The sequence below is a fragment of the Hypanus sabinus genome, chromosome 2 (genome assembly GCF_030144855.1).
Source record: "Hypanus sabinus isolate sHypSab1 chromosome 2, sHypSab1.hap1, whole genome shotgun sequence".
Taxonomy (NCBI): domain Eukaryota; kingdom Metazoa; phylum Chordata; class Chondrichthyes; order Myliobatiformes; family Dasyatidae; genus Hypanus; species Hypanus sabinus.
The window spans coordinates 177,775,422-177,802,478 of record NC_082707.1 but is presented as its reverse complement, the minus strand read 5'-3'; the positions used below and the strand labels follow the sequence as shown (position 1 = coordinate 177,802,478).

The following is a 27,057-nucleotide window of genomic DNA, read 5'->3' as shown; positions in this document are numbered from 1 at the left end:
TCAAATCTACAAACAACAGAGGTGTTCTTGTGTGGCACACTGATCTCTACCTTGCTGAGGCCAAGCAGCAACTCTCAGACCTCCTCATACCTACCCCTTGAAGAGGACCACTCCAGACCATCAGAGAACTATCTCCAACACTATCACTGACCTCACCAAATCTGGAGAACACCCATCCACTGCCAAATTCATAGTTTCCTTGACCTGTACTTCCTACCCAAGATCTACAAACCTGACTGCCTGTATAGGCCCATTGTCTCTCCCTGCTTCTGCCCCACACCTCAATTCCATTCTATCCCTCTTAGTTCAGTACCTTCTTGCCTATATCCACAACAATTCTCATGCTCTCAATCTCCTCCCAATTTTCAATTCCTTGGTTCAGACTGCCTCATTTTCACCATGGATATCCTTTACCAACCAGTTCCCCTCCACCACCACCCTTGTCAGACCTGGCAGCACTGGTCCTCGCCCTCAAAAACTTTTCCTTTGACTCCTCCAACTTTAGCCATGGGCTATGCCTGCCTTTTCATTGGCTATGTAGTACTGTCCATGCTCCAAGCCTTTCTTGATAATGCTCCCCAACTCCTCTTCCACTACCTGACAACTGCACTGTCACTGCCTCATTTTGAGCTCCAATTTTATTAACTTTACCCCTAACTTCCACTCTGCCCTTAAATTCATCTGTCCCATTTCTGACACCACCCTCTCCTTTCTCGATCTCTTCTCCATCTCTGGAGACCAACAGATGACCAATATCTTTATAAATCTACCGATCCCCACAGCTGAGTATAGCTCTTCCAACCCTGTCTCCCGTAAAAATGCTATTCCCCTTTCTCAGTTCCTTTATCTCCATCGTTATCTGTTTCCAGGATGCCCCTCTCCTTTCCAGGACAACAGAGATGCCCTTCTTTAAAGAACATGGTTTCCCTTCCTCCATCATTGATGCTTTCTTCTATTTCCTGAACATCTGTGCTCACCATGTCGTCCCACCCCCAGAACAATGATACATTTCCTCTTGTCCTTATCTACCAACCCATAAGGCTCTACATCCAACACATCAATCCCCACAATTTCAGCCATCTCCAAGGGTTTCTACCACCAAACACATCTTTACCTCACCCCCTTGCTCTGCTTTCCGCTGGGATTGCTCCCTCCACCATTCTCTTGGCCGTTTGACCTTCCCCACTCATCTCCCTCCTGGCACTTATCCCTACAAGTGGAAGAAGTGCTAAACCTGCCTATTCGTTTCATTTCAGGGCCCCATACAGCCCTTCCAGGTGAGGCAACACTTCAGTTGCAAATCTGCTATGGTGCCCTGTGCTCTTGAGGCAGCCTCCTTTACCTGTTGTAAATTAGCTCACCACTTCATCAAGTGCCTCTACTCCATCTGCAACAAGTGGGAAAGCAGAGCAGCCAAACATTTTAATTTGATTCCCACTCGCAATCCAACATGTCAGTTCATGACTTCCTCTTGTGCCACAATGAGCCCATCCTTAGGGTGGACAAGCAGCACCTGGGTTGCCTACAACCTGCTGGCATGAATATTGATTTTTCCTTATAGTTTAAAAAAAATCATTCCCCTCCTCTCTTTTTCTATTCCCTGCTGGCTTCTTATCTCTTCTCAACTGCCCCTGGATCCACTCCTCCTTCCCTTTCTCCTAGGGTCCACACTCTCCTCTCCAGCCCTGTACCTTTCCTACCCACCTGGCTTCACCTATCGCTTTCTGTCTATCCTCCTCCCGCCACCTTTTTATTCTGGCGTCTCCCCCTACCTTTCCAGTCCTGATGAAGGGTCGCGGCCCAAAACGTCGACTGTGTATTCATTTCCATAGATGCTGCCTGGCCTGCTGAGGTCCTCCGGCATTCTAGGGTGATTAGTGGGCTGAGGTGGGGTGTCGGATGACAAGTAAGTCGTATCAGGTATGGGAAAGGAGCAGTGGAATGTGAATGGCGGATAGAGTTAGACAAAAAGAAAATGAATTACAAAGTTGGAGGAGGGGAGGAAGGTTCGACAATCCCATTTCCAGAAGGGACATTAAACTGATCCAACTATGTAACGGACAAACCCCCAGCAGATCGAGCAGCATCTGTGGGAAGGGAAGGAATCGTCGCCGCTTTGGGTCGAAACCTTGTCAACAGGACCCTTTGACGTCGCTAACGCTTGCTTCCCTTCAGTCAGGTTAATGTGTTTTCAGTCCAACAGCCACCGTCGGCAACAAAGATGATCCGGCGTAGTAACTGGGTGGCTCGTTCCCCTGACGCTTTAAACCCCAGCCTCCCTGTTGCATCCCATCCTGGGCCCAAGTACAGCGGAGAGTGCGGGGATCCTCACCACAGACACGCCGGCTGAGGCCGAGGCCGAGGCCGGGACGGGGAGGTCGCTGCAGCCGGGGAACCGACCGCCTCACATCAGCTGGCAGGCCCAGCACCCGCGCGCCGAGCGCTGCGTCACCGGGTCACCGGGTCACGGACTCCACCATTCGCTCCCCACCCACACCGTCCTTTTCCCATTCCGGTTCTCCGGAAATAATTAGTTCTCCGAATGGAACTCGAGTCTAAAGGCAGCCAAGTGCTGTATCAATGGTTAAATACCAGGTTTATCTGTATGGCATTTATCATCCATCCCCCCCCGCTTCCACGATGGTAAGGAGGTCCGTTGCCCTTTGCCCCGGTAGTAGTAGGAGGCTCGGCGTCCTGGGTCGGTGTAGAGGGGGTGATTTGGTCCTTCAGGTGGGTTATCATGGAGTGTGACGGCGAGCCGACGCTAACCGGACAGATGGGTGTGATCGCGGCCCAGCCTTAGGGTCGAGGTGCCCGGGAGGTGAGCTCGGCGGTTCCTTCGCCGGCTCTTCCAATATTAACGAGTCCCGGTGACTGCGATCTCCTTGCCGCTCGTCTCCCGCTGTCTGACCTGGTGCTTGGCCCTGCCGCTAAAGGTCAGCTCGGGGACGATGCCGTCAGGACAGGATTTGGTTAAAGTAGGCATGGAGTTGATAAAACAACCGGGACTTTAAATACAGGGCAACAAAAAAGTTCGTTTCTCCCACAGATTTTGCCGAGTGCCTCCAGCAGATTGTTGTTGCTGCAGATTCTTCCGGGGGGGGGGGGGGCGTGAGGTTATAACCGCAATAGATAGGAAAATAAGTGTCTGACATTTAACGTGAAGCAATAACTGAAATAAGGGAGAGTAAAATATGGAAAGCAAAGGGACATCACATTGACCTTTAAGGCAGCATTTATGTTGATTATGGGATTCATTTACGAGGTACAGCCAGTTTACTGTTCATTATTGTTCGTTATCATTGAGATGTCGCAGAGATTTTCCACACACTGTCGGTCGGGAAAGTAGTTTCACAATTCTGGTGTATGGAAGATGCAGAATATATGATAGATTTTTTTTTTACCTGCATTGTATGCTTGCTGCTTGACCTAATCGTATCTATGTCTGAAATCCTGCTGGTCTGTACAACTACTTTTTAGATTAACTGTTATTTTGTGATAATGAAGGTTCAGAGATATAGACCATAAGACCTAGGAGCAGAATTAGGCCATTCAGCCCTTCAAGTCTGCTTCGCCATTCCATCATGGCTGATCCCAGATACCACTCAACCCCATACACCTGCCTCCTTGCCATATATTTTGATGCCCTGACTGATCAGGAAACAATCACTTTTTGCTTTAAATATATGCATGGACTTGGCCTCCACTGCAGTCTATGGCACAGCATTCCACAGATTCACTACTCGCTTGTTAAAAAAATTCCTCCTTACCTCTGTTCTAAAAGCTCACCTCTCAGTCTGAGACTGCGCCCTCTAGTTCTGGATACCCCCTCCATAGGAAACATCCTCTCCGCATCAACCTTATTTCGTCCTTTCAATATTCAGTAGATTTCAATGAGATTCCCCCCCCCCACCCCCACATTCTAAATTCCAGTCACACCCAAAGACGCCAAAGGCTCCTCATGTTAACCCCTTCATTCCTGGAATCAGCCTCGTGAACCTCCTCTGGACTCTCTCAATGACAACATATCCTTTCTGAGATATGGGGCCAAAACTGTTGACAATATTCCAAGTGTGGCCTAACTAGTGTCTTATAAAGCCTCAGCATTATCTCCTTGCTTTTATATTCTATTCTCCTTAAAATGAATGCCAACATTGCATTTGCCTTATTTACCACAGTATTTACCTGTAAATTAACCTTCCTGAAGTTTTACACGGGGACTCCTAAGGTCCCGCTGCACCTCTGATGTTTGAACCTTCTCCCCATTGAGATAATAGTTCGCACTATTTTACCAAAATACATTACCATACATTTTCCAACGCTGTATTCCATCTGCCACTTTTTTGTCCATTCTTCCAATTTGTTTAAGTCCTGCTGCGATCGCATTGCTCCCTGACACTCCCTGTGAAATACTGCTAGTGTCTTTCACCATGTAGAATGATGCAAAGTACCCGTTATGTTCATCTGCCATTTCTTTGTCCCCCATTACTACCTCACCAGCATCATTTTCCAGTGGTCCAATATCAACTCTCACCTCCCTTTTACTCTTTATATTGCCAAGAAAACTTTTAGTGTCCTGCTTTATATTATTGGCTAGTTTGTTCTCGTTGTTCATCTTTTCCCTTCTTATAGCTTTTTTAGTTGCGTTTCTTGGATTTTAAAAGCTTCCCAATCATCCCACTTACTTTTGCTACCTTAATCCTTTGTGACACTGATGCATGTGACTTGTGCTTCCCCCTCTCAAATTGCAGTATGAATTCAATCATATGATCACTGTCTCCGAAGGGCCCCTTTACATTAAGCTCCCTGATAAGATCTAGATTATTACACCACACCCAATCTTAAGATTGCTTTTCCCTGAGTAGTCTCAAGTACAAGCTGCTCTGTGTAATGTGATTTTTATTTTTAAGATGGCATAGAACATAGAATGCAGCCCTTTAACGCATGCTGTTTTTCTGACCTATTTAAACCTACTGTTCAATGAATCTAACCCTTCCCTCCTACACAACCCATAATGCTCCATTTTTCATACATCAATGTGCTTATCTAAAATTGTTCCTATTGTGTTAGCCTCCGCTACCCTGCCAGGCAGTGCATTCTGGGCACCTGCCTTTCGCTGTGCATGTTATTGATGGTGACCTTTAAATAAATGAATAGGTCTTTACAGGAGACAACTCATTAAACTTCCAAGTAATTTGTAGAATACTTAAAACTAATAAGCTTGATTATGCAGGCAGTTAAATCCAAATTAAACAAAGTCCCTCCTATTCCTTCAACTCTTCCTCTATTTGCCTTCCCATCTGATGTTGTTATCTGACTTTGTATTTACAATTTGTCTTCTTTCCTCCTGTCCTTCCCCTCATGCCAGGATTTCTGTAATTAGTCAGAGTTGTAGAGCACTGAAACAGTTCCTTCAGCCCATTGACTCTGTGCCGATGGTAAAACATGCAATCATGCCAATTATGCATTATTCTCTATTCTTCCATACATTCCCATCAAGTTCAACTTTCAAAAAGTTCAAAGTAAATTTATTATCATAATACATATATGTTGCCATATATGACTCTGAGATTTGTTTTCTTGCAGGCAAACTCAATAAATTCAATAACATCATAGAATCAATGAAGGATTACACCAACAGTGTGCAGAAGATAGCAAACTGAAAATACAAAAATAGAAAAAAGAATAATAATAAAATAATAATAATAATGATTAATAAATATTGAGAACATGAGGTCTTTAAAAGTGGTTGTGAGAACAGTTCAACAATGGGTCAAGTTAAGTTGAGTGAAGTTATCCCTTTTGGTTCAAGAGCTTGATGGTTGAGGGGGTTATAACTGTTCCTAAATCAGATGCTGTGAGTCCTGTGGCTCCTGTTCCTTCTTCCTGAAGGCAGCAGCACAAAGAGAGCATGACCTGGGTAGTGGGAGTCCCTGATGATGGACGCTGCTTTCCTGTGACAGTGCTCAATGTTGATGTGCTCATTGGTGGGGTAAGTTTTACTTGTGATGGACTGGTCAGTATCCACTAGTTCTTGTAGGATTTTCTGTTCAGGGGTATTGGTGTTTCTGTACCAGGCTGTGATGTAAGCAGCCAACTTTATCCCCAGGTTCTACCATTCACCTACTTTAAAGGGGAATTTTACAGTGATTTATTAAGCAGGATGTGGGAAAAGGTGGAGCAGTTTGGACACTAATACAGTAATGGAAAGAATGATTAAATTCCAAATAGATACCACTGGAGGTCAGGATTGAATCTTGGTTGCTGGAACCATAAAGCTATAACTCTAATAGTTGTGCCATAGTTCAGTATGTAATTATAGTTTACTAGAAACTGTCTCCCTGGGTTATGAATACCTGACTTATGGTCACTCCTGCATACTAATAGGCTCCCATGATATTAAATACAAAAATCCAGAAATGCTTCATTCCTCAAGATAACAGTACGAGTTTACATAATTGTTCTAGCAATTGTTCTCATTAAGCCTTATGTTACTACAAAACTGTGAAGATGTGATCTTTGTGTATTTTCCAATTTGTGGACAAAAATCAACTCATGAACTAACCTGCAAAACCCATGTCACTATAGTATTGCGACATTATGGCTACTGAGATCTAAAATGAACTTCTTTTTGCTCTAATTATGGTTTCCTGAAAAAATTGTGTATGATTTGTATTTAATTTTTCTAGTGAATGCTGCTTTTCCTGCTGCCTTTCTTTTCTTGGTTTTATGGCTACCCAGAGAATTGAAGAATTTTAGAGTTGTATACTTTGTTAATAAATGAACCTTTGTATGATATGTGCTTGTGATGCTGTTTTTTTTTCATTGCATTTGTGCATATGGCAGTAAACTTGGCTTTGAAAAATGGAACCCAAAAATGGCCTGTATTGTTTTATCTAAAATTGACTTTCTTGGTTTTTTTTCTATAATATTTTTGAATGATAGCACTTGTGCAGATACAGTTTACTCTCAAATAATCTAGTTAAGATTACTTTGGCTCCTATGAGTAAAGTTTGTATACCCAATTTTTCTTAGACCAAATTATCTTTTGTTTTAGAAAGGAGAATTCAGGTATGTATTTAGGAGTACATCATTGGATGTTTTGTCATTAGTAATTTATTTTTTTTCCCTCAGCACAATGAACCTGGTTGGCATTGTCCGTGATCACTGGTATAATATCCTTGTTCCTCTGGGTTTTGTGTTGGGATGTTATTTTGACAGAAGGAATGATGAAAAGCTTACAGCATTCAGAAACAAAAGCTTACTGTACCGACGGTGAGTATAAGATTTAACATTTTGATTTTGCAGCCACCCAAATTAAATGCGCTACTCAATGTCAAATTGAGCCACTCTACTAGCTTTAGCAATCAATTACAAAGTTAAAATTGTTAAGAGAGTAGAAAGATATTACATTTAATACTTATCTACTTCTATTGTTAAAATGTCTAGTATTTAAATTATTTGTTATCTTTCCATTTTAGGGAACTGAAACCAGGTGAAGAAGTGACCTGGAAGTGAAAATTGCTGTTCTGCTGAGAAAATGAACATTAAAATTGTCACCGCAGAAGTTTAGTCTTGTTCAATTTTCAATTAAGAATTCAATTAAAGTGTATTTAAAAGTGCCACTGTTGTTCCATCAGTATTTTGATCCATCGCTAGAAATATCTACATTATGTGACAGATAATAAGTAGTTTAGAATTCACAACATTTTCTTCTCCCTTCACTGGATGATAAAATGTAGGAAAACGTGTACATTTCATTGTACTTATCACTTCAGTAAATTGAACGTGTACATTGCTGTATAACACTTATACATTGCACAATATTTTTGATCCTCACTTTTAATTTTAGTGAAATGTTAAGTAATTGCACTTTCCATTCTCTTGCAGGGGAAAATATATTTATTTAAGAAATCATTTCCAAATGATCACAGTGCTGGTTGGTGATGATGGAGAATGGTTGATGTGTTTTATTGGGATATCTTCTTTTTACTTTCAATGATCTGTGGTTTCCTATATTAAATTATTCTGTTCTTAAAGGTCAGGAGTTTTACTTGTAAGACACTTTATTGATAAAGCATACAAGCCTAACTAAATAAAGGAAATGCTTCTTAAGTTAAAGGATTACTGATGAAACAGTCACTTGCAATGGGTTAACTTCGGGTCTGAATTGTCTACAAACAGCTTTGTAATCTTATTCATTTCATCTGTAACCCTTTGATTTTTGCATACGTTGATAGACTGTTTTGATGAAAGGTTAAAAGTCATCTTATTATGTTTGTAGATACTCTAATCTTCATTTGGACTTCTTATTGTCCTAAAATTGGATTGGTTGAGAAAGATTTTGGGGTTTTGAAATCCTGGATCTAGGCATGCATTGCAAATCATTTAATTTCAAAAATCTGTGAATGGAATGCGCTGTCCTGCCCAATTTCAGTATAATATTTAGTTGACTTTAAATGTTGATAACCTTTTAGATCTTGTAGTTTTTTACCCAGTTATCGATCTTTGAGAATCCTACTAACTCTGTGATTTTTAAAATACTCTTGAGATGAGTTTTAAAAAGTGAAACTTGAAAAGTCTAGATGGTTTATGTTTATAAGCCACCTATGATGTTGGATCACAGTGAGGTACAGATGTTCACATATTTTATTTAAAGACAAACATAACATTATGCTGCTAAGGTAAAACTAATTTCTTCCAATGTTCAGTAAGTATTAGATGAGGTCTATTTAATTGCTTTTAAAGCAAGTAGGTCAGGATAAGTATTTTAACATCATTACTGAGTCAGCTCAGTTAATAAACAAAGTAGCTTCTGTATCAAGAACACGAGATTCTGCAGATGCTGGAAATTCAGAGCAACACACAAAATGGTGGAGAAACTCAGCAGGTCAGGCAGTATCTATGAAAATGAATGAACAGTTGATAGTCGGAATGGGGACATTGATTAAAATGCTTGGCCACTGGGAAATTTTGCTTTTGGTGGTGGCCAACCATTTTATTTCTTATCGCACTCCTGTTCTGACATGTCAATCCATGCCCTCCTTTCCGCCGTGATGAGGCCACCCTCAGGGTGCCCATAAAATGTAGGAGCAGAATTAGGCCACTTGGCCCATCGAGTCTGATCCATTTCCCTCTCAGCCCCAATCTTACACCTACTCCCCATATCCCTTCATGCCCAGACCAATCAAAAATCTTTCAACCTTTGCTTTAAATATATCAATGACTTGGCCTCCACAGCCACCTGTGGCAATGAATTCCACTGAGTCACCACTCTCTGTTAAAGAAATTTTTTCTTATCTCTGTTCTAAATGGATGTCCCTCCATTCTGAGGCAATGCCCTCTGGTCTTCCCCACAACAGGAAACATCCTCTCCACATCCACTCTATCGAGGCCTTTCAACATTCGATAGATTTCTATAAAATTTCCCCCTTATTCTTCTGAATTTCAGTGAGTACAGGCCCAGAGCCATCAAATGCTCCTCAGATGATGAGCCTTTCAATCCAGGGATCATTTTCGTGAACCTCCTTTGAAACCCCTCCAATATGAGCACATCCTTTCTTAGGTTAATTGACCCAGAACTGCTCACAATATTCCAAGTGAGGCCTCAGCAGTGCCTTATAAAGGCTCAACATTACATCCTTGCTTTTATACTCCAGTCCTCTCGAAATGAGTGGAGGGGCAACACCTCATATTCCATCTAGGTAGCCTTCAAGTATTGATTTCTCCTTTTCCTTTTTTTTCTTTCTCCTCCTCCCATTCCCCACACTGGTCTCTTACCACTTCTCCTCTGGTACCCCTTTCTCCCATGGTCCACTCTCCTATCAGATTACTTCTTAACAGGAAATGTGTACCAGGCATTGTTTATATAAAAATTCGGTAAATAGCATACTTTCTATTTATCAAATTTACCTCCTGTTTATTTTGACTGAAGTAAGCAACGCTGAAAGGGGAGAAAGTGCTTATGAGAATCTCAAAAGGATTTGAAGAAGTATTTAAATATTTTACCTCGTAATAAATTTATAATGGGCAACTATAAAATGGGACAATTATTTTGCACAGAGGACGGTTATACAGTCGGCAATATAACAATTAATATATTTGAGAGATCAATACTGACTAGAATATTAGGGAGAAATCATAGTCTTTACCACAAAAAAATCTGAAACTGAGACTTAGTATCTTAGCTGAAGAAAATCAGGAACTCCAGTACTGTAGGTAGGACACGCTGTGTTTTGGCATGCCAGCCTAGTTATAGTTCTCAGTCTTTCAAAAATACAGTATTTACAATTATCTCGCCTCGATGTAAGTTTGAATTATGACATAATTAGAAGAATTCATTCACATTTGACACCTTACATTGACAACCATTTGCAAATATGGTCCGAGTTTTACGGGTTCAAATCAAATCTTGCAAAACTATTGAAACCGCATTTCCTTCGGAGAATCTCTGGAATAATAATATCCGGTAATACTTTTAAATTTACGGAGCTCATCTCTCCTATCAATGAAAGTGTTCCCAAGGCAGAATCCTGTTTTCATCGCCAAACAGGCCATAACTCTGCTTTTATCACGATAATGGCCCCATTGTGGGGCTCGGTTTCCCCACCCGCCGCCTACAGTTCCCAGAGCGGAGCTCGGTCCTCCCATTTCCGATCGTGTCCCCATCGCGGAGCTCGGTCCGCCCATCCCTGGCCGTGTCCCCAGTGCGGAGCTTGGTCCTCCCATCGCTGACCGTGTCCCCAGCGCGGAGACCCGCTTCCCATCTCTTCTTTAACTCTGTTTACGTAGTCAGGACGCCAATGTGCGTGTCCCGGTCGCTGATTGGTTCGCGGGGTTTGACCCGGCGGGATCACGCCGCGCAGGACGATGGTCCATTATCTACCATGGAGGCGATATTTCATGAGAAAGTAAGTTGATACGGAAATTGTATTTTAAAATGTCGACGGCAGTGGCGGAGAGGTGCGGCGGCAATATCCTGTGGCGTTAGAGTGAAAGGTGGTTGATGTGAAGCAGCTCTAGACCCGCTGATAGCGAGGAACAGAACTATAGCTTAGTAATGTAGTGAAGTCCTGTATTTCAGGGCTTCTTATCGGGAAGTGGGTGTCTGGTACCTGGTGTTTAAAGTCTGGATTTGCAGGACAGTAAGGAGACAAGAGGGGGCTGCAGATGCTGGAACCTGGAGCAATACACCGAATGCATCTGTGGAGGGAAATGGACGGTCGAGATCCTTCCTCTGTAGTCCAGATAAAGTCCACATTGAAGGGTCTCGACCCTGAACGTCGATTGTCCATTTCCCTCCACAGATTTTTCCAACGCCTTTGTGCTTTGCTTGCAGGATAGTAACTTCATTTTTCCAAGGTGGTCAAAATGAAAAAAAAACCGTGAAACGGGTTTAAAGCAGAATAGGCTGGGAAGCTAATTTGGAAGGTTCGCCACCCAGAGATGCAGAATAGATGGTCAGATGAATGATCAAAGAGGTTTTAAGAAGTGTCTGAAAAATCAGGGTAAAAATAGTAGTGAGACAAAGGGAATGTGCAAACCAGAATGGATGCACCTGATTTGGAATGGGTTCAATATCGAGAGGGGAGGGGACAAAGTGGAAATTTAAAACTAATTTGGCAGGTAAGTAGGATACAGAATAGGAGGTAAGAAACAGCCAAATGTAGAAGGGAAGCTAAGTTTCAAGTTTATGGGGTGAGTAGAAAGCTGGATTTCATCCATTATAACAATCTGGCTAATGAACGGAGGATTATTATAGGTATGTTAACAGATTTAGCAAAACAACGTTACAAGGTTTAGAAACTTAGTGGGGAAGATGATATGCTAATGAGGAAGATTAATTGCAATGTTGAACAAGCAGTCCATTATTGGATTAAGGAGAGAGGATATTTCTAGACACTATCGGGACGGAGTTCAGAAACAAACATGGTGGTATACCATCAGTTTCCAGATAGTAGTAGTTGGAAGTGCAGTCATGTAATCAAGTTACAGAGAAAGTCCTTGTGAGCAGCAAGTATGAATTGGAGGTTAAGGTCCTGATTTGGGAGAAGGCTGACTGGCACTAGACAAGTGCATGTGCAGGCAGATGGAATTAGTTTGAATTAGTATTGTAACTGGCACAGATGTTGTGAGCCAAAGGACCTATTCCTGTGCTGTACTGGCCATATATGTTATTAGAAACCATAATCACAATTTGTGCTTGGAGCCAGAAGGTCTCAAAGGTGAATTTCTCACCTGTATTTTCTACAGAGATTTGAATTTACTGTGGAGTACATAGCAGTTGGAAAATTTGGAGGGGGAATTCTGGAACAAATTAGCATTGAAACAGAAGGGATTCTGTATGTATAGCAAACTTAAAGGTGGATAAATCGCAAGGGCCTGATGAGATGTATCAGTGAATGAAAAGCAAGGAAATAAATCTCTGGGGCTCAAAGTGAAAATTTCAAATCTTCTCTGACCATGGATGAAATGCCAGATGACAGGACCAGCAAAGTTGGTACCTCTGTTCAAAAACTGCAATAGCGTTGACCCAATTTAGTCTAATGTAAGTGGGGGGGGGGGGAAATAGTGGAAAAGTTCTGAAGAGAAAGACTAATCTGCTTTCAGAGAGGCGCAGATAAGTTGTTGAGATTGTGTTAAAGATTGTCCTGAATGATTGGTTTAATTGATTTTTTTTTCTCGGAGGTCACAAAGTGTGTCATTGAGGGTCATTTGGTTGATAGAATCTAAATGGACTCCAGTTAAGATCTCTCATGGGAGACTGAGGAAAAGGATAGAACCCAGTGAATATAGGGCAGTTTGGCTTGGTGACGGGGGTATCGGTTGAGGGTTGATTTTGTGATTTAAAAATATGTTGGTTATGGTGTATTATAGAGATCAATGGTGGGATGTTCTTTGTTACTGACACTAAAAGTCTAGATGTTGATGGAGGAGGTCTGATTAGTAAATCAGTAGACGACATTAAGATTGTTGCTGTAAAAAGTTTATGGGGTAGGATGGGCTGAGCAATGGATGACGTGAGGTGATATGCTTTTAGAGGACAATAAGGTTACATTATATAGTATGAATTGTAGAACTCAGGAAGTAATAAAGAACAAGAAACGTGGTGTATGATAGCAAATATCACTGAAGACAGCAAGACAAGCAAAATATGATACTTGCCTTCAATAGCTAGATCAGAAAGCGGATGGTATAATTTTATAAAACACTTAGGCACATATAGTGAAGTGTCTGCAGAGCTAAGGAAGGATATGATTGAACCGAAGGGGAGCAGAGAAGGTTCGCCAGGATATTGCTTGGTATGGACTATTTCAGCCAAGAGGAGAGGCTGGACAGGTTGTGTTTCTTTTCTTTGGAATGGAGAAAGCTGGGTGGGAGGAGGGAAAACATGCTTGAGGTATACAAAGTTACGAGGGCCATAAAGTACAAAGTGAAAAACATTTCTCCTTGGCAGAGGGCTTCAGGTAATGGATATGAGAATACAGGTGGTTTGAGAAATATGTCAGATGATAAGTGAAATGTGGAACACTTGATTGAGGGTAATAGAGACAGGTACTCATAGTATTTCAGGCATAGTTAGGTGATAATTTGAAACACTGATGGTGTTGGCACAATGGTGCAGCTAGTGGAGTTGCTTCCAGTTACAAGAGTTTGATCCTGACATCTGGTGCTGTCATTGTGGTGGTTGCTCAATCCACATGTTGCTGCAAGGGTTTCATGCAAGTTCATCTCACATCCTAAGTCAGAGGTTCCCAACCTGGGGTCCACGGACCTCTGGTTAATAGTAGGGGTCCGTGACATAAGAATGGCTGCCTTTCACCAAGTTGTGTTTAATTATCATGCCACTGCTTATTGACATACGTTGCTTTCCAGTTAAGCAATCTGTTGATTTAAAAATTCTCTTTCTTGTTTGCATACCCTCCTTGGTCATCCTTGTCTATCGCTAATTTCCTACACTTCTATAACCCTCAGAGATAATTGTGCACCTTAGGTTCTGCATTCTTGGTTGCTCTACCACTGACCTGTGGTAATTTCTGTAATTTCTACTGAAAACCTCTCCACTTCTTTGCTCTGCACATGTAACATGTTATTTAATCAAGCTTTAGGTCATTTCCCCTAGGGTTTCCATTGAGGTGTCAGATTTTGTTTTATCATGCTCCAATGGTGTTTCCTAGTGCTTGGGGTGAAATTCAAGCAGCATCAGTACTAAAGGACAAGTAATCGGCCTGAGTTCCAGCTGTTGCTTGTCAAAAGTCAGAAGCAGAAAGCACGCCCACCTGTCCTTTGCATTCTTAGGACGTATAGTTTTATTCTGGGGGCTGAAGGGAACATGCACATTCTGATAGGCCTCTGGAGACTATGTGACTTTGTTCTATCATGATCTACTTGCTGGAAACCATGCTGCCATCAACCATGCTGGGAGGAGCTCCAAGCAATTGTTTTAAGTTTCTTTGTGAGATCAACGTGTCTAGCAGGCAACTTCCACTATATGCACAATCCCAATAAATATTGTAAATTGTGCTGTATATTCAGAGGAATTATTTTAATAAAATAACGAAATATTTTTTATCTACTATCTAAATTACTACAAATCAAAGCCACATCTTTTGAATTAAAAAAAAGTAGAAATGCTGGGAAAATTTGGCAGGTCAGGCAGCACCTGTGAAAATAAATAATTAAGGAGGGATTATTGACCTGAATTGTTAATTATTTCTTTTTCCAAAATGCCAAGATTTTTTCCAGATCTTTCTGCTTTCAATTCAGATTTCCACTGTCTGCATTTTTTTTAAATGTTGGTTTGGAAATCTAGCTCAAGGGTTTACCATATTTGCTTGATTTTCCTCAATTCTGCCTCAATAGCTATAGCCAAGTAACAGTTACATCCTGAGTCATGGTGTTTTGAGAAGTTGGTGATGAAACATACCACCTCCTGCCTGAGAAGCGACTTGGATCTGCTCCAATTTGCCTGTCTACATAATAGGTCAGCAGCAGATGCCATCCCATTGGCTCTTCACTCAACCCTGGAACAACAAAGATGCATATATCAGGATGCCCTTTATCAACTACAGCATCAATACCAAAAACTAACCAATAAGCTCCAAGACCTCAATACCTCCTTGTGCAATTAGATTTTCAATTTCCTCACTTGCAGATCCCATTCAGTTCGGATTGTCAGCATGTCCTCCATAAGCACAGGTGCTGAGCACAGCTCCAGTGCCATATTCAAGTTTGCTGCTGACACCATTGTCGTAAGCCGAATCAAAGATGGTGACAAATCAGCATACAGAAGGGAGATTGAAAGTTTGGCTGAGTGGTACCATAACAATAAAGCTCTTACTCAATATTCAGCAAGACCAAGGAGCTGATTATTGACTTCAGGAGAAGGAAACCAGAAATCCACAAACCAGTCATCATCAGAGGTGGAGAAGGTCAGCAACTTTAAATTCCTCTGTGCTATTATTTCGGAGAACCTGTCCTAGGCCCAGCACCTAAGTGCAAGAGTGAAGAAAGCATGGCAGTGCCTCTACTTTCATAAGAGTTTGCGGAGATTCGGCATGATACCTAAAACTTTGACTAATTTCTATAGATGTGTACTGGGGAGTATAATGACTGGCTGCATCACAGCCTGGAACAGCGACGCTAATGCCCTTGCATGAAAAAAGTAGTGGATATGGCCCAGTCCGTCACGGGTGAAGCCCTCCCCACCATTGAGCACAGCTACATGAAATGCTGTCACAGGAAAGCAGCATCCATCATCAGGTACTCCCAGCACCCAGGTCTTGCTCTCATCTCACTTCTGCCATTCAGAAGAAGGTACAGGACTCACACCACCAGATTCAGGATCAGTTATTACCCTCAACCTTCAGTTCTTGGATCAGTGGGGATAAGTTCACTCACCACTTGGCCCATCATCGAAATGTTCCCACAACCAACGGACTCACTCTCAAGGACTCTTCATCTCATGTTTTCGGTATTTATCGCTTATTTATTATTTCTTTTTATTTGCGTAGTTTGTTGTCTTCTGCAGTCTTGATTGAGCGTCCAAGATGGGCAGTCTTTCATTCATTTTGTTAGGGTTATTAGATTCTGTCAATTTATTGAGTATGCCCGTGAGGAGATGAATCTCAGGGTTGAATATGGTGGCATATATATAAATTGATAATAAATGTACTTTGAGCTTTATTTTTGCCGAATCCTTTGGCTCAAGTGATAGTCAGTGATAGTTAATTAGTTAGAGTCCTTTTGGAAATTTTTTTTGCAGTAGGGTTCCTGATATTACTTGCACTGCTGTGGTGTGGAACTGAGTGCAGATTTTTCATGTTGTAGAAGGAAAATTGGCCTTGACCTGAGTGATATTTTTGGTTTATACTTAACTCGGAAGTTGATGCTACAATTGCCTTGAAATTGGAATGTATCATTACTCCATTTGACAATGTTGCCACAATCCTGAAATAAATCAATTCCTACACTTTAAAAAGCAGTTTCAGTGACAGAATGGAGTTTTACTTTCATTGCCACTGTACAAAGCACTTAAAGGCCAAACACGTACTTTTATCACCCAGGTTGTGTTACAGTAACAGCTTATGTGAATAAGAAATTCTCTAATAAACCTGCAATTTGGCTAAGCTCTGTTTTCTTTTAGAGATAGTATAGAACACTTAAAAAGAGCATAAGAAATCAAAGCTGGAATGGGCCATTCAACTCATTTTTACTATATCATTTAGTGAAGCCTTTTTAACACAATCCCTTCTCTCCATCATTCATTCTGTGATGATAGAGAATTCCTCATTTTATGTATGTAGCATTAACATTTACTTCTGGCTGATCAGTAAAATGCAGTGATAGTTAAAGGGATGAAGTAGTCTTACCTCAGGAGAGAGTGAATAATTGGTGGCTGAAGATCTAGGAGAGAGCACTGGACAAGGAATTGAAGTGGAGAAAGACTGGAGAAGGAATAGGAGAGGGCAGAAACCTAAGAGAGGGTGGTTGAGTTAAAGAAAGAGTTGAGAGAAGAATGGGCTAAGCAAAGAGTGGGACTGGAAGGAAGGCAGAATGAGAGAGGGAACTGGGGTGTGGCGGGATGCAGGAGAAATCTTTGTGAATGAGAGCACTTGTATGTATGGTTGTGAAAATGTTACATCCTTGCAGTAGAATTACTCTTCAATTATTATGAGTAATAAATGTGGAGAAGAGGTAATAGAATTTCAATTAGTTTTGACTTGGGACGGGTGAAGAGCACCTACAAGGAATGTACTGGAAGAAGTTTGGGCGCCACGGTAGCAGAGCCATTAGCAAGACGCTACAACGGCTTTGGGTGTACCGGAGTTATTCAGCCTCCAAGAACTGTGCGAGAAATACAGCCAACATCAGCAGGACATCTTCCACGTGTTCATAGACTTCAAGAATGCATTTGATAGGGTGTGGCATGATGCACCCTGGGCCACAATGAAGAGATACAACCTGGGCCAGAAGCTGTTCCAAACCATCAAGCAGGTCCACACCAAAGCTACAGTGCAGTACTGCCGAAGGGTCTCGACCCAAAATGTCAACTGTACTTTTTTTCCATAGATGCTGCCTGGCCTGCTGAGTTCCTCCAGCATTTTGTGTATGCTGCTTGAATTTCCAGCATCTGCAGATTTTCTCTTGTTAGTGCGGTAAAGCACAGGCGGAGAGTGGTTCCACACATCAGTTGGAGTCTGACAAGGCTGCCTCCTTTCACCTACATTGTTCAAGATTTTCTTGGAGCAAGTAACAACAGATGCTCTGGAAGACCATGTCAGCACAGTCAGCATCGCAGGACAGATTATAACCAACCTCAGGTTCTCTGATGACATTGGGGGCTGGCAGGGAGTGAGGATGAATTGGCCTGCCTTGTGAACCATCTGGCCGATACACCTAGCAGATATGGCATGGAGATTAGCACAGTGAAAACCAAGCTGATGAGAAACAGTGAGGATCTAATCATGGCAAAAATCACAAGTCAGTGGACAAGAAGTAGAGAGAGTCAAACAGTTCAAGTACCTTGGCCCCACCATCAACCAAGAAGAATCAAAGCCTGAAGCCCTTCCAAGGGCAGTCTAAACACCAGCAACGCTGGCTAGCCTAAAACCAATCTGGAGAGACAACAATATCACTCTCAGATCCAAGTTGAAACTCCTGCACACACCTGTGCTCTCCATTTTTTTGTATACTTGTGAATTATGGACTTTGACAGCAGAACTGCAAAAGAAGATCCAGGCAGTGGAAATGAGATTCTTCAGAAGGATCCTCAGCATCTCCTATACTGACCATGTCTCAAACAATGAAGAAAAAAGAACCATCACCCAGCACATGAGACAATATGAAAATCTACTGTCCACAGTAACGAAAAGAAAACTGAGATAGTATGTCCATATAACAAGCTCAAGTGGACTCTCAAAGACCATTCTTCAGGGAACAGTGCAAGGGGAAAAGAAAAATGGGCAGAGGAAGAAATAGATAGACAACATTGCAGAGCAGACCAGAGAGAGCTTTGCCACAAGCTGAGCACTCGCCCACAACTGTGAGAGATGGGGACAACAGGTGGAGCTCTCACCTGTACAGCACTCCTACAATCCAGGCAGGTTGCGGTATCTGTAACTGTAACACTTCAGAGTTCATAGTTCAATTCTGGCACTGTTCTGTAAGGAGTTTCTACACATCCTCCCTGTGAAACGTGTGTGTTTTCTCTGGATGCTCTGGTCTCCTCCCACAGTCCAAAGAAATACCATGTAGGCCAACTGGTCATTGTAAGTTGGCCCATGATTAGGCTAGGGTTAATCGGGGTTGTAGGACTGCTGGGGCAACAAGGCTCGATGGGTTATATCGGTAAGTAAATAAAGTTTCATCTGATGATCAGTGTAGATATAGACAGTGATGAAAATCAATTGCCACAGTTATGGACAAGACATAGGTTTGAAGCTTAGCTTTTTGAAGCAGGCCATTTATGATTTTTATTTCAACCTGAACAAGCGGTCAAACAGAAGCATACAGCCAGAGCGAGTTTAACGTTATTCAAAGTAGCAGGTATGGTGAAGCGGAGGAAGTCCTCCCACTATTTGCAGAGTAATTTACCTCTGTCATGGGTTGGTGTTTTCTCCAGAGTCTGATTGCTAAATCCCTGATTGCCCCTTTGCGCAATACACACAAAAAGTATCATACTATTTGAAAGGCTACTTTCTCCAAGAGAAACATCTCAGTTGTTGCTTTGTTTGCCCAAACGCTACAGCACACATTGGAATACAGGTTCTCCCCAGCTAATGACATGGTTCTGTTCCTGTGAATTGTTCATAACCTGAGCTGTTCACAAGCTGGAAACATGGCCTTGAACCATGTTTCCAACCTCAGAACTTGGCAAGTTCATCTACGGGTCTCCCAAATGTTTATTTGTATGACAAACGAGAGAATCGGCAGATGCTGGAAATCTAAGCAACAGTCTTGCCGAAGGGTTTCGGCCCAAAACGTCGACTGCACTCTTTTCCATAGATACTGCCTGGCCAGCTGAGTTCCTCCAGCATTTTGTGTGTGTTGTTTATTTGTATGTATGGGTTTTACATGATTGAACATTTGCAAGCTGGAAGGACATGTGCAAAGCAAATTAGATCAGCTGTCACAATGCAGCATTTTATGACTCAGGAGTATTACAATGTTTTATTAGAGAACTACAGAATGTGGCCCAGACTGGTTGGACTAAGTGACCCATTTCTATGTTGTATATTGAGTTCTTTGTTAAAATGCATGGTAGCATAGTGGTTAGCTCAACACTTTACAGTACAGGTGACTCCGATTCAATTCCTGCCATTGCCTGTAAGAAGTTTGTACGTTCTCCCTGTGATCTCTAGGTGCTCCAGTTTCCTCCCACAGTTAATTTGTCATTGTAAACTGTCCCATGATTAGGCTAGGTTTAAATCGGGGGATTGCTGAGCGGCATGGCTTGAAGAGCCACAAAGGCCTGTTCCACATTGTATAAAATAAAATAAAAAGTATTTAACCATTTTCAATACTGCATTTCTTTTTTCCAAAGTTCAACATGTGGTTTTCAGCACCAATTAGGACATTTTTTTCCAAAAGCAAAATGAAACTGATGCTGGAAATCTGAAATAAAATAGAAAGGGTCAAAGATACAGACCAGGTCAGTTAGCATTTGTGGAGACAGAGACAGAGTTAATCTTTCTGGCAAATATCTTTTTCATCCAAGACCTGTAACTTATATGCTCTAAATTTGAGGTCCATGACCACCTTAATGCGTGTAACATTGGTCTAATTAGACTCTGCAACGAGTCACAGAGTCATAGAAAAATACAGCACAGAAACAGGCCCTTCAGCCCATCTAATCTGTGGTGAACCATTTAAACTGTTTAAACTGTAAACTCCCATTGACCTGCACCAGGACCAGAGCCATGGACCACTTGTGCTGGCAGCTTGTTCCACACTCTGATGACCCTCTGAATGAAGAATTTTCCACATCCTCATGTCCCCCTTAATCTTTCACCTTTCACCCTTAACCCATGACCTCCAGTTCCACTCAACCTCAGTGGAAAAAGCCCGCTTGCATTTACCCTATCTATGCTCATAATTTTGCATACCTCTATCAAATCTCCTCACAATCTTCTGCTTTCTAAGGAATAAAGTCTTAACCTATTCAATTTTTCCTTATAACTCAGGTCACCTGGACCCGGCTACATCCTTGTCAATTTTTTCTGTACTTTTTCAACTTTATTTATATGTTTCCTGTAGGTAGGTGACCAAAACTGCACACATACTCCAAGTTAGGCCTCACCAATGTTTTGATAAACTAACATGCATCCCATCTCCTGTACTCAGTACTTATATTCATGAAGGCCAGTGCGCCAAAAGCTTTCTTTATGACCATTTCAGTGAATTATGGACCTGTATTCCTAGATCCCTTTGCTCTACCGTAATCCTCAGTGTCCAACCGTTCACTGTGTAAGACCTACCGTGGTTAGTCCAACCGAAGTGCCACACCTCGCACTTGTCTGCATTAAATTCCATCTGCCATTTTTCAGCCCATTTTTCCAGCTGGTCCAGATCCCTCTGCAAACCATGATAGCTTTTCTTGCTGTCCACTACACCCCCTGTCTTGGTGTCATTCACAAATTTGCTGATCTAGTTAACCACATTATCATCCAGCACATTGATATAGACGACAGGCAACAACAGACCCAGCACCGATCTCTTCGGCACTCATTAGTCACTGGCCTTCTAGTCAGAGAGGCAACCCTCTGGAACCACTCTGTAGGAGGGAGATCTAAATGGAGCTGGCTAGTTTCTATTTATACTGATTGTTAATTGGAAACTTTGTCAGAACCTCCTCAAATGGTACTGCTAAGTTTACTACCAAATAATATTAATGATATTGCAGGTAACTTTAGCTTTTATCTAGGATGTCTGAATTGCTGGTTCTTGTTTGAGGGGAAAGATTTGTTTTAATCTGGAAATGTAGGAATATCAATGAGATTGATTGGTTTGTTTGCCAATTCTGTTCGTAGAGTCAGCACAGACAGGGAAAGGAATGACAGTTGTTCAACATTACTTTGGTTTGCTTAATTCACTAGTTAGCCTCACCTTTGTGGTTTAATTCACCTCTACTGTGCTTACAGTTCACGTGCAATAACCTAAAATGAATCATTACTATTAACAAGATTTAGGGAATCGCAAAACTGTTATTTTTATTTGGATCAGAGAGCTGGCTAATGTACCAAGGGTAATGTCTGTTCTGTAATTTCATTGCTAATTTCCTTTGTAATTATCCTATTAAATAATGAATTAGTGGAATGGGCTGATGTACATAGTTCATCAGACTAGTGCTTCAGCTGCATCTAATACATGCCCTAAAAATATAAGGAGTAATATTTCATCATGCAATCTGCTATTCCACATAATTAGCACAGAATGCCAGAGTTGTTGTCGTTGTCCTTAGCTTGCCCCATTTAAATGAGAAAGGCTTATTTTCCTCAGTTTCTGTGTGTTCTGAATGGACTACAACTCTGGGACATGGAGACTGTTCCAAAGATGGACAGGCGGTGCCTGGTGGGAAGGCCTGTGAGCAGTTAGTGAGGGAGTGTGCTCACTCACAGTCCATCCCAGACAAAGTCCTCCCCACCACTCAGCACAGTGAGATGGAGCGCTGTCACAAGAAAGCAGCGTCCATCATCTAGGCCCTGCTCTCTTCTCACTACTACCATTAAGCAGGAGCTGCTGGAGCCTTGGGTCCCACACCATCAGGTTCAGGAACAGTTATTACCCTACAGTTATCAGATTCCTAAATCGGCGTGGATAACTTCACTCACCATAACTGAACAACTTACAATACCACTTTCAAGGACTCTATAGCATATGATCTCAGTGTTATTTATTTTTTTATTTGCATAATTTGTCTTCTTTTGCTCATTGGTTGTTTGATGGCCTTTGTTTATGTATAGTTTTTCATAAATTCTGTTGTATTGATTTATTTTCCTGTAAATGCCTACAAGAAAATGAATTTCAAAGTAGTATATTGTGACATATACGTACTTCGATATTAGTGCCATAGACACTACAGCACAGACACAAGCCCTTCGTCCCATCTAGTTTGTGCTAAACTTATAATCTGCCGAGTTTCGTTGACCTGCACCTGGATAATAGTCCATAATCTGGATAATAATCCATAATCCTCCCATCCATTTACCTATCCAAATTTCACTTAAATGTTGAAATCGAACTTGCATCCACCAATTCCACTGGCAGCTTATTCCACACTCTGAGTGAAGAAGTTCCCTTTCATGTGCCCCTTAGACGTTTGACCAGTCTCCTGTAATCTATGACCTCTAGTTCTCGTCTCACCCAATCTCAGTTAGAAAGTTTACTTGCATCTACCCTATCTACGCCTCTCATAATTTTGTATACCTCTCTCAAATCTCCCCTCGTTCGTTTATGCTCCAGAAAATAAAGTCCTAACTTATTCAACCTTTCCCCATAACTCAGGTTCTCAAGTCCTGGCAATGTCCTTGCTAATTCTCTGCACTTTTTCAATATTGTTGGTAAGAGGTCAGAACTGCACACAATATTCCAAATTAGACCTCACCAACGTCTTATACAACTTCAACATAACATCCAACTCCTGTATTTAGTACTTTGATTTACGAAGTCCAGTGTGCCAAAAGCTCTCCTTATGGCACTATCTACCTGTGACGCCACTTTCAAGGAATTATGGACCTGTATTCTCAGATCCCTCTATTCTCCTGCATTCTTCAGTGCCCTACCATTCACTGTACAAGACCTGTGCCGGCTTTAATTTCCCATTAAGTTCCATCTACCGTTGTTCAGCCCATTTTTCCAGCTGGTGCAGATCCCACTGTAACCTTTGATAGCTTTCCTCACTGTCCACTACACTCCCAATCTTGGTATCAGCCACAAATTTGCTGATCCAGCTTACTGTCATCTAGGTCATTGAAATAGATGACAAACAACAGTGACCCAGCACCCTTCCCTGTGGCATACCACTAGTCACAGGCATCCATCTACTACCACTCTCTGACTTCTCTCATGAAGCTAATGTGTATTCCAGTTTATGAACTCAACCTGAATGCCGAGTGACTAACGGGACCTTGGCTAAGGCCTTGCTAAAGACATGATCTACCACGCAAAAAAAGCATCCCTAATCAGTCCCTGTCTATCCAAATACCTATACATCTGGTCCCTTAAGAGTACATGCCTTTAAACTACCCACTACTGAAGTCAGACTCACTGGACCCCTAGTTTCCCACTTTATTCTTAAAGCCTTTCTTCGACAACAAAAGATCCAATCCTCTGGCGCCTCGTGCCTTGCTAAGGAGGTTTTAAATATCTCTGCTAGGGTTCCTGTAATTTTGTAATTTCTGCAGTCGCCTCCCACGAGGTCCGAGGAAATAATCACCCTAATTTGCCTCAAGACAGTAAACACCTCATCCTCTAATCTGTATACTGTCCATGACTCACTGTTGTATTGCCTCACTTCCATAGACTCTGTGTCCGTCAGGTTGGTAAGCATAGAGTATAATAAATACTCATTGACTTTGGCTTGGTTTTCTCTGATTATTAAGGATTTCTAGGTGTTCCTGATGCATAGTTTTCTGAGTTATTAATTTCATTGTGTAGGTTTCTCCACAGGAGAAATGTGAGCCAAATTCGGGGGGGGGGGGGGGGTGGTGATAGCTCAGGAGTGCACCTTGGTTGGCATAATATGTTGGGCTGAAGGGCCAGTTTCACTCTTGTATAACTCTATAACTTTATGGCTTTAAGACAGTTTGAGCAGTCACGGATCAGATATTCCTACGAGTCCATGGGAATGTTGATCTTTGAGGAAGATTGGAACACTTCTCAGCATGTGGGTCATAGAAAGTATACCATTTTGCTTCAATCCATCTTTGCAAGAGGGTCAGGTTGCAATATGGCTATTCAATCTCCACTGCGGGAATTAGAGCAAAACTTGTATGCATTTTCAATCACTGAGTAATGAGGTTTTTTTGAGAAATGGTAGCGTAGTGGTTAACACAATGCTTTACACTACTAGCGACCTGGGTTCAATTCCTGCTGCTGCCTGTAAGGAGTTTGTACATTCTCCCCATCACCATGTGAGATTCCTCCAGGTGCTCTGGTTTTCTCCCACAGTCCAAAGATATACCAGTTAGTAGGTTAATTGGTTATTGTAAATTGTCCTGTGATTAGACTAGGATTAAATTGGGGGATTGCTGGCAGCACAGCTGAAAAGTCCTGAAAAGCCCACTCCATGATATACATCAACAATTGAATATTGACATTTTCACAACAGTACAAGAGATGCTGTCACCAAGTTTACATAAAGAATTAACTGTTTTGATTGCTCCTGCAGCAAGAAGGGTCCCTCTGTGCTCAGCATTGCCTCAACAATTTGCTTCAGGGCGAGTACTTCAGCCCTATAGACCTGTCTACAATTGCACAGCAATTGGATGAAGAAGAGCGAGTAAGAATGGCAGAAGGAGGAACTACCACAGAGGAATACAGAATATTTTTACAGGTAAAATCTACAGCTTAAATTGTGTTTACTTCAATTGCTCCTTATAGGCCTTTTCAATAATTCGGTTGAGGCAACTCACTTCCAAGTCATATAGTTGTGGGTATGAGCCTTGGTCCATGAACTTGAGAAAGTAACTTTAATTTACATAAACACTGTTAAGAAAGTAATAGTGCTTTAACAGTGCTGCAAAGAAATTAAATGTTATTGAATCTCCAGTGTAAAGGCACTTTTGGAGTTGGATGTATCAGATTCTAGAACACTACTAAAAGAGATTATGTGGTCTTCAGGTGTCCTGAACGCAATGTTTTATTACTCAACTAACTCTTATCAATATCCTTATAGCCATCTGTAATAGGTAATTATATGTACATCACATGGCTTTTAGCCTCCTGCTTGTAGAAAGAGAAAATGTCCTCACCACTTTGCAGTGCAGAGTACTGGGGCTTTTTTTTTGCCATTCTCACAAATGAATGAGGTGTCTAGATCATTTGATTTAAGTCTCTTCCTAGTCTAAGTCATTATTTGACACTAAACACTCAAAATAAATAACTTTCTGAAGTTGCATTATTCTGTCAACTGGTGGCAGCATTGTAAAAAACTGTCATATTTCAAATGAATGATTCTAGCTGCCAGGTCCTTGATTAAAAAAAAATCTGAAGAGAGAGTTGAGTTCCTCAGAGTAACTTGTATTTTTAAAAGTGAAAATTTAACGTGTGCACTATGGTCCTGAAACATATTCTCAATTACAGTAGTGACTTCTGACATCAGCAGATTTATTTTCACAGTGTTATTCTTGTACAATGTCCCAATCTTGATGCATTTGGCTCTGGTTGGTAAAATACATTATCAAACTTTATGTTTTTATCACTGGACATTTTTGGCCTCTTAGTCAATGTACTCTGAACATTTCGATTGTCACATTTTTACAATTTTTCTTTCATTTTAAAGCAACCATCAGGGAATATGGATGATAGTGGATTCTTTTCAATTCAAGTAAGTATGTTATTTTAATTATGTAACCTGTTACTTTTTGATGTAAATTTAACTTTATTTGTTATCCTTCTTGACCCCGACAGCCCATTTTCAGCATACTATTTGAAAGTGATGAGAAAGGATTATTGTCATTCTTTAACTTTTGTAATTGATATATTTGTTAAATACTGTCAGAAGAAAAAGAAACTAGTAAGTTGAAGTTAACCCTGTGCTTTAATTGACTCTTGTTCATTGCTTGCATAATTCTTTATTTTTGTTATTTTAACTTCTGGCCTGTTTTCAACATAATATTCTTCATGCATTATGGTTAGCAGTTTCTGCATCAAATGTCTGATAACAGTTTCAACCTAAAATTAGCAGTACTTCCTAAAGGGTATTAGTGATGTTTGCAGAATTTGAATTTCTAACTTTTGTTATCAGTTTCAACCGTAAATAATCTTTAAGTACATGCAATGTTCAAAACAACTTGCACCCAATGTAACCCAAAGGATCTGTAAGTGTGGTTGGGTGGGGTTAGCAGTTTTGATCTTTCCTGCTGTAGTGGTTAGTGTTGTCTCGGTAGTAATTCTTCATTTTTCTTAAATATATTTTGATGCTTATACACTAGGAATGCAGTGGAATTAATCAGATTTGGTTGATCAATAATGGATAGCCACATGGACAGTATTTTGTTGCTTATCCTCCATGTTAATGTTTTGCAGTTAACAATAAAGAAAAATAATGTTCTTCAATGGAAAGGCAAAAGGCAGCTTAATATCTACACTAGTCCATTTCAGAGTTAATGTTGCGCAATGACAGACCTTTCAAATTAACCATACCCATGCTGACTTTCAAGTCCAGCTTTCCAATTCCTATAAACTTCCTTGCTTTGGTAGTACACACAGCTCTCAAAGGGCCTTTTCCATTTTTGGTATTTTATACATACTCAATTTTTTTCTTTATCCCTTGATATCCCTTGACACCCCTGACACAAATTTGTTGGATTTACTGTCATTAACTTTCACCTTTAC

At 41.2% G+C, this 27,057-nt stretch overlaps 3 protein-coding genes across 6 annotated transcripts in view; 2 read left to right on the top strand and 1 right to left on the bottom strand.

Moving 5' to 3' along the window:
• Positions 1–2,431, bottom strand: part of cpsf2 (cleavage and polyadenylation specific factor 2) — a 28,552-nt gene extending 26,121 nt beyond the window's left edge. Inside the window, exon 1 of the mRNA XM_059960091.1 lies at positions 2,333–2,431. The gene's annotated coding sequence lies outside the window, so the exon portion shown is untranslated. The remainder of the gene's footprint in view (positions 1–2,332) is intronic.
• A 94-nt stretch (positions 2,432–2,525) lies between these two features.
• LOC132387768 (NADH dehydrogenase [ubiquinone] 1 beta subcomplex subunit 1-like) lies at positions 2,526–7,622 on the top strand. Of its 4 annotated transcripts, none has more exons than XM_059960132.1 (3): positions 2,526–2,643; positions 7,135–7,275; positions 7,482–7,622. In XM_059960132.1, exons 1-3 carry the CDS (start codon positions 2,543–2,545, stop codon positions 7,516–7,518), a joined length of 279 nt encoding a protein of 92 aa, XP_059816115.1. In that variant the 5' UTR covers positions 2,526–2,542; the 3' UTR covers positions 7,519–7,622. The 4 variants fall into 4 exon arrangements, with proteins under 4 accessions (XP_059816115.1, XP_059816123.1, XP_059816131.1 ...); XM_059960140.1 differs by lacking the exon at positions 2,526–2,643 and adding an exon at positions 2,661–2,730; XM_059960148.1 differs by lacking the exon at positions 2,526–2,643 and adding an exon at positions 2,684–2,821.
• Positions 7,623–10,838: 3,216 nt separating this feature from the next.
• atxn3 (ataxin 3) overlaps positions 10,839–27,057 on the top strand; it is an 80,615-nt gene continuing 64,396 nt past the window's right edge. The window contains exons 1-3 of the mRNA XM_059960122.1: positions 10,839–10,910; positions 24,890–25,054; positions 26,003–26,047. Coding sequence (XP_059816105.1) covers positions 10,887–10,910; positions 24,890–25,054; positions 26,003–26,047 — 234 coding nt within the window. The 5' untranslated portion in view covers positions 10,839–10,886. The remainder of the gene's footprint in view (positions 10,911–24,889; positions 25,055–26,002; positions 26,048–27,057) is intronic.

Excerpts from the sequence above, each read along its gene's own strand:
- LOC132387768 (XM_059960132.1), top strand. The coding sequence starts at position 2,543 with ATGGAACTCGAGTCTAAAGGCAGCCAAGTGCTGTATCAATGGTTAAAT. Across the intron at positions 2,644-7,134 it reads CCCCCCCCGCTTCCACGATG|CACAATGAACCTGGTTGGCA; the intron begins GTAAGGAGGTCC and ends TTTTTCCCTCAG. Across the intron at positions 7,276-7,481 it reads AAAAGCTTACTGTACCGACG|GGAACTGAAACCAGGTGAAG; the intron begins GTGAGTATAAGA and ends TTTCCATTTTAG.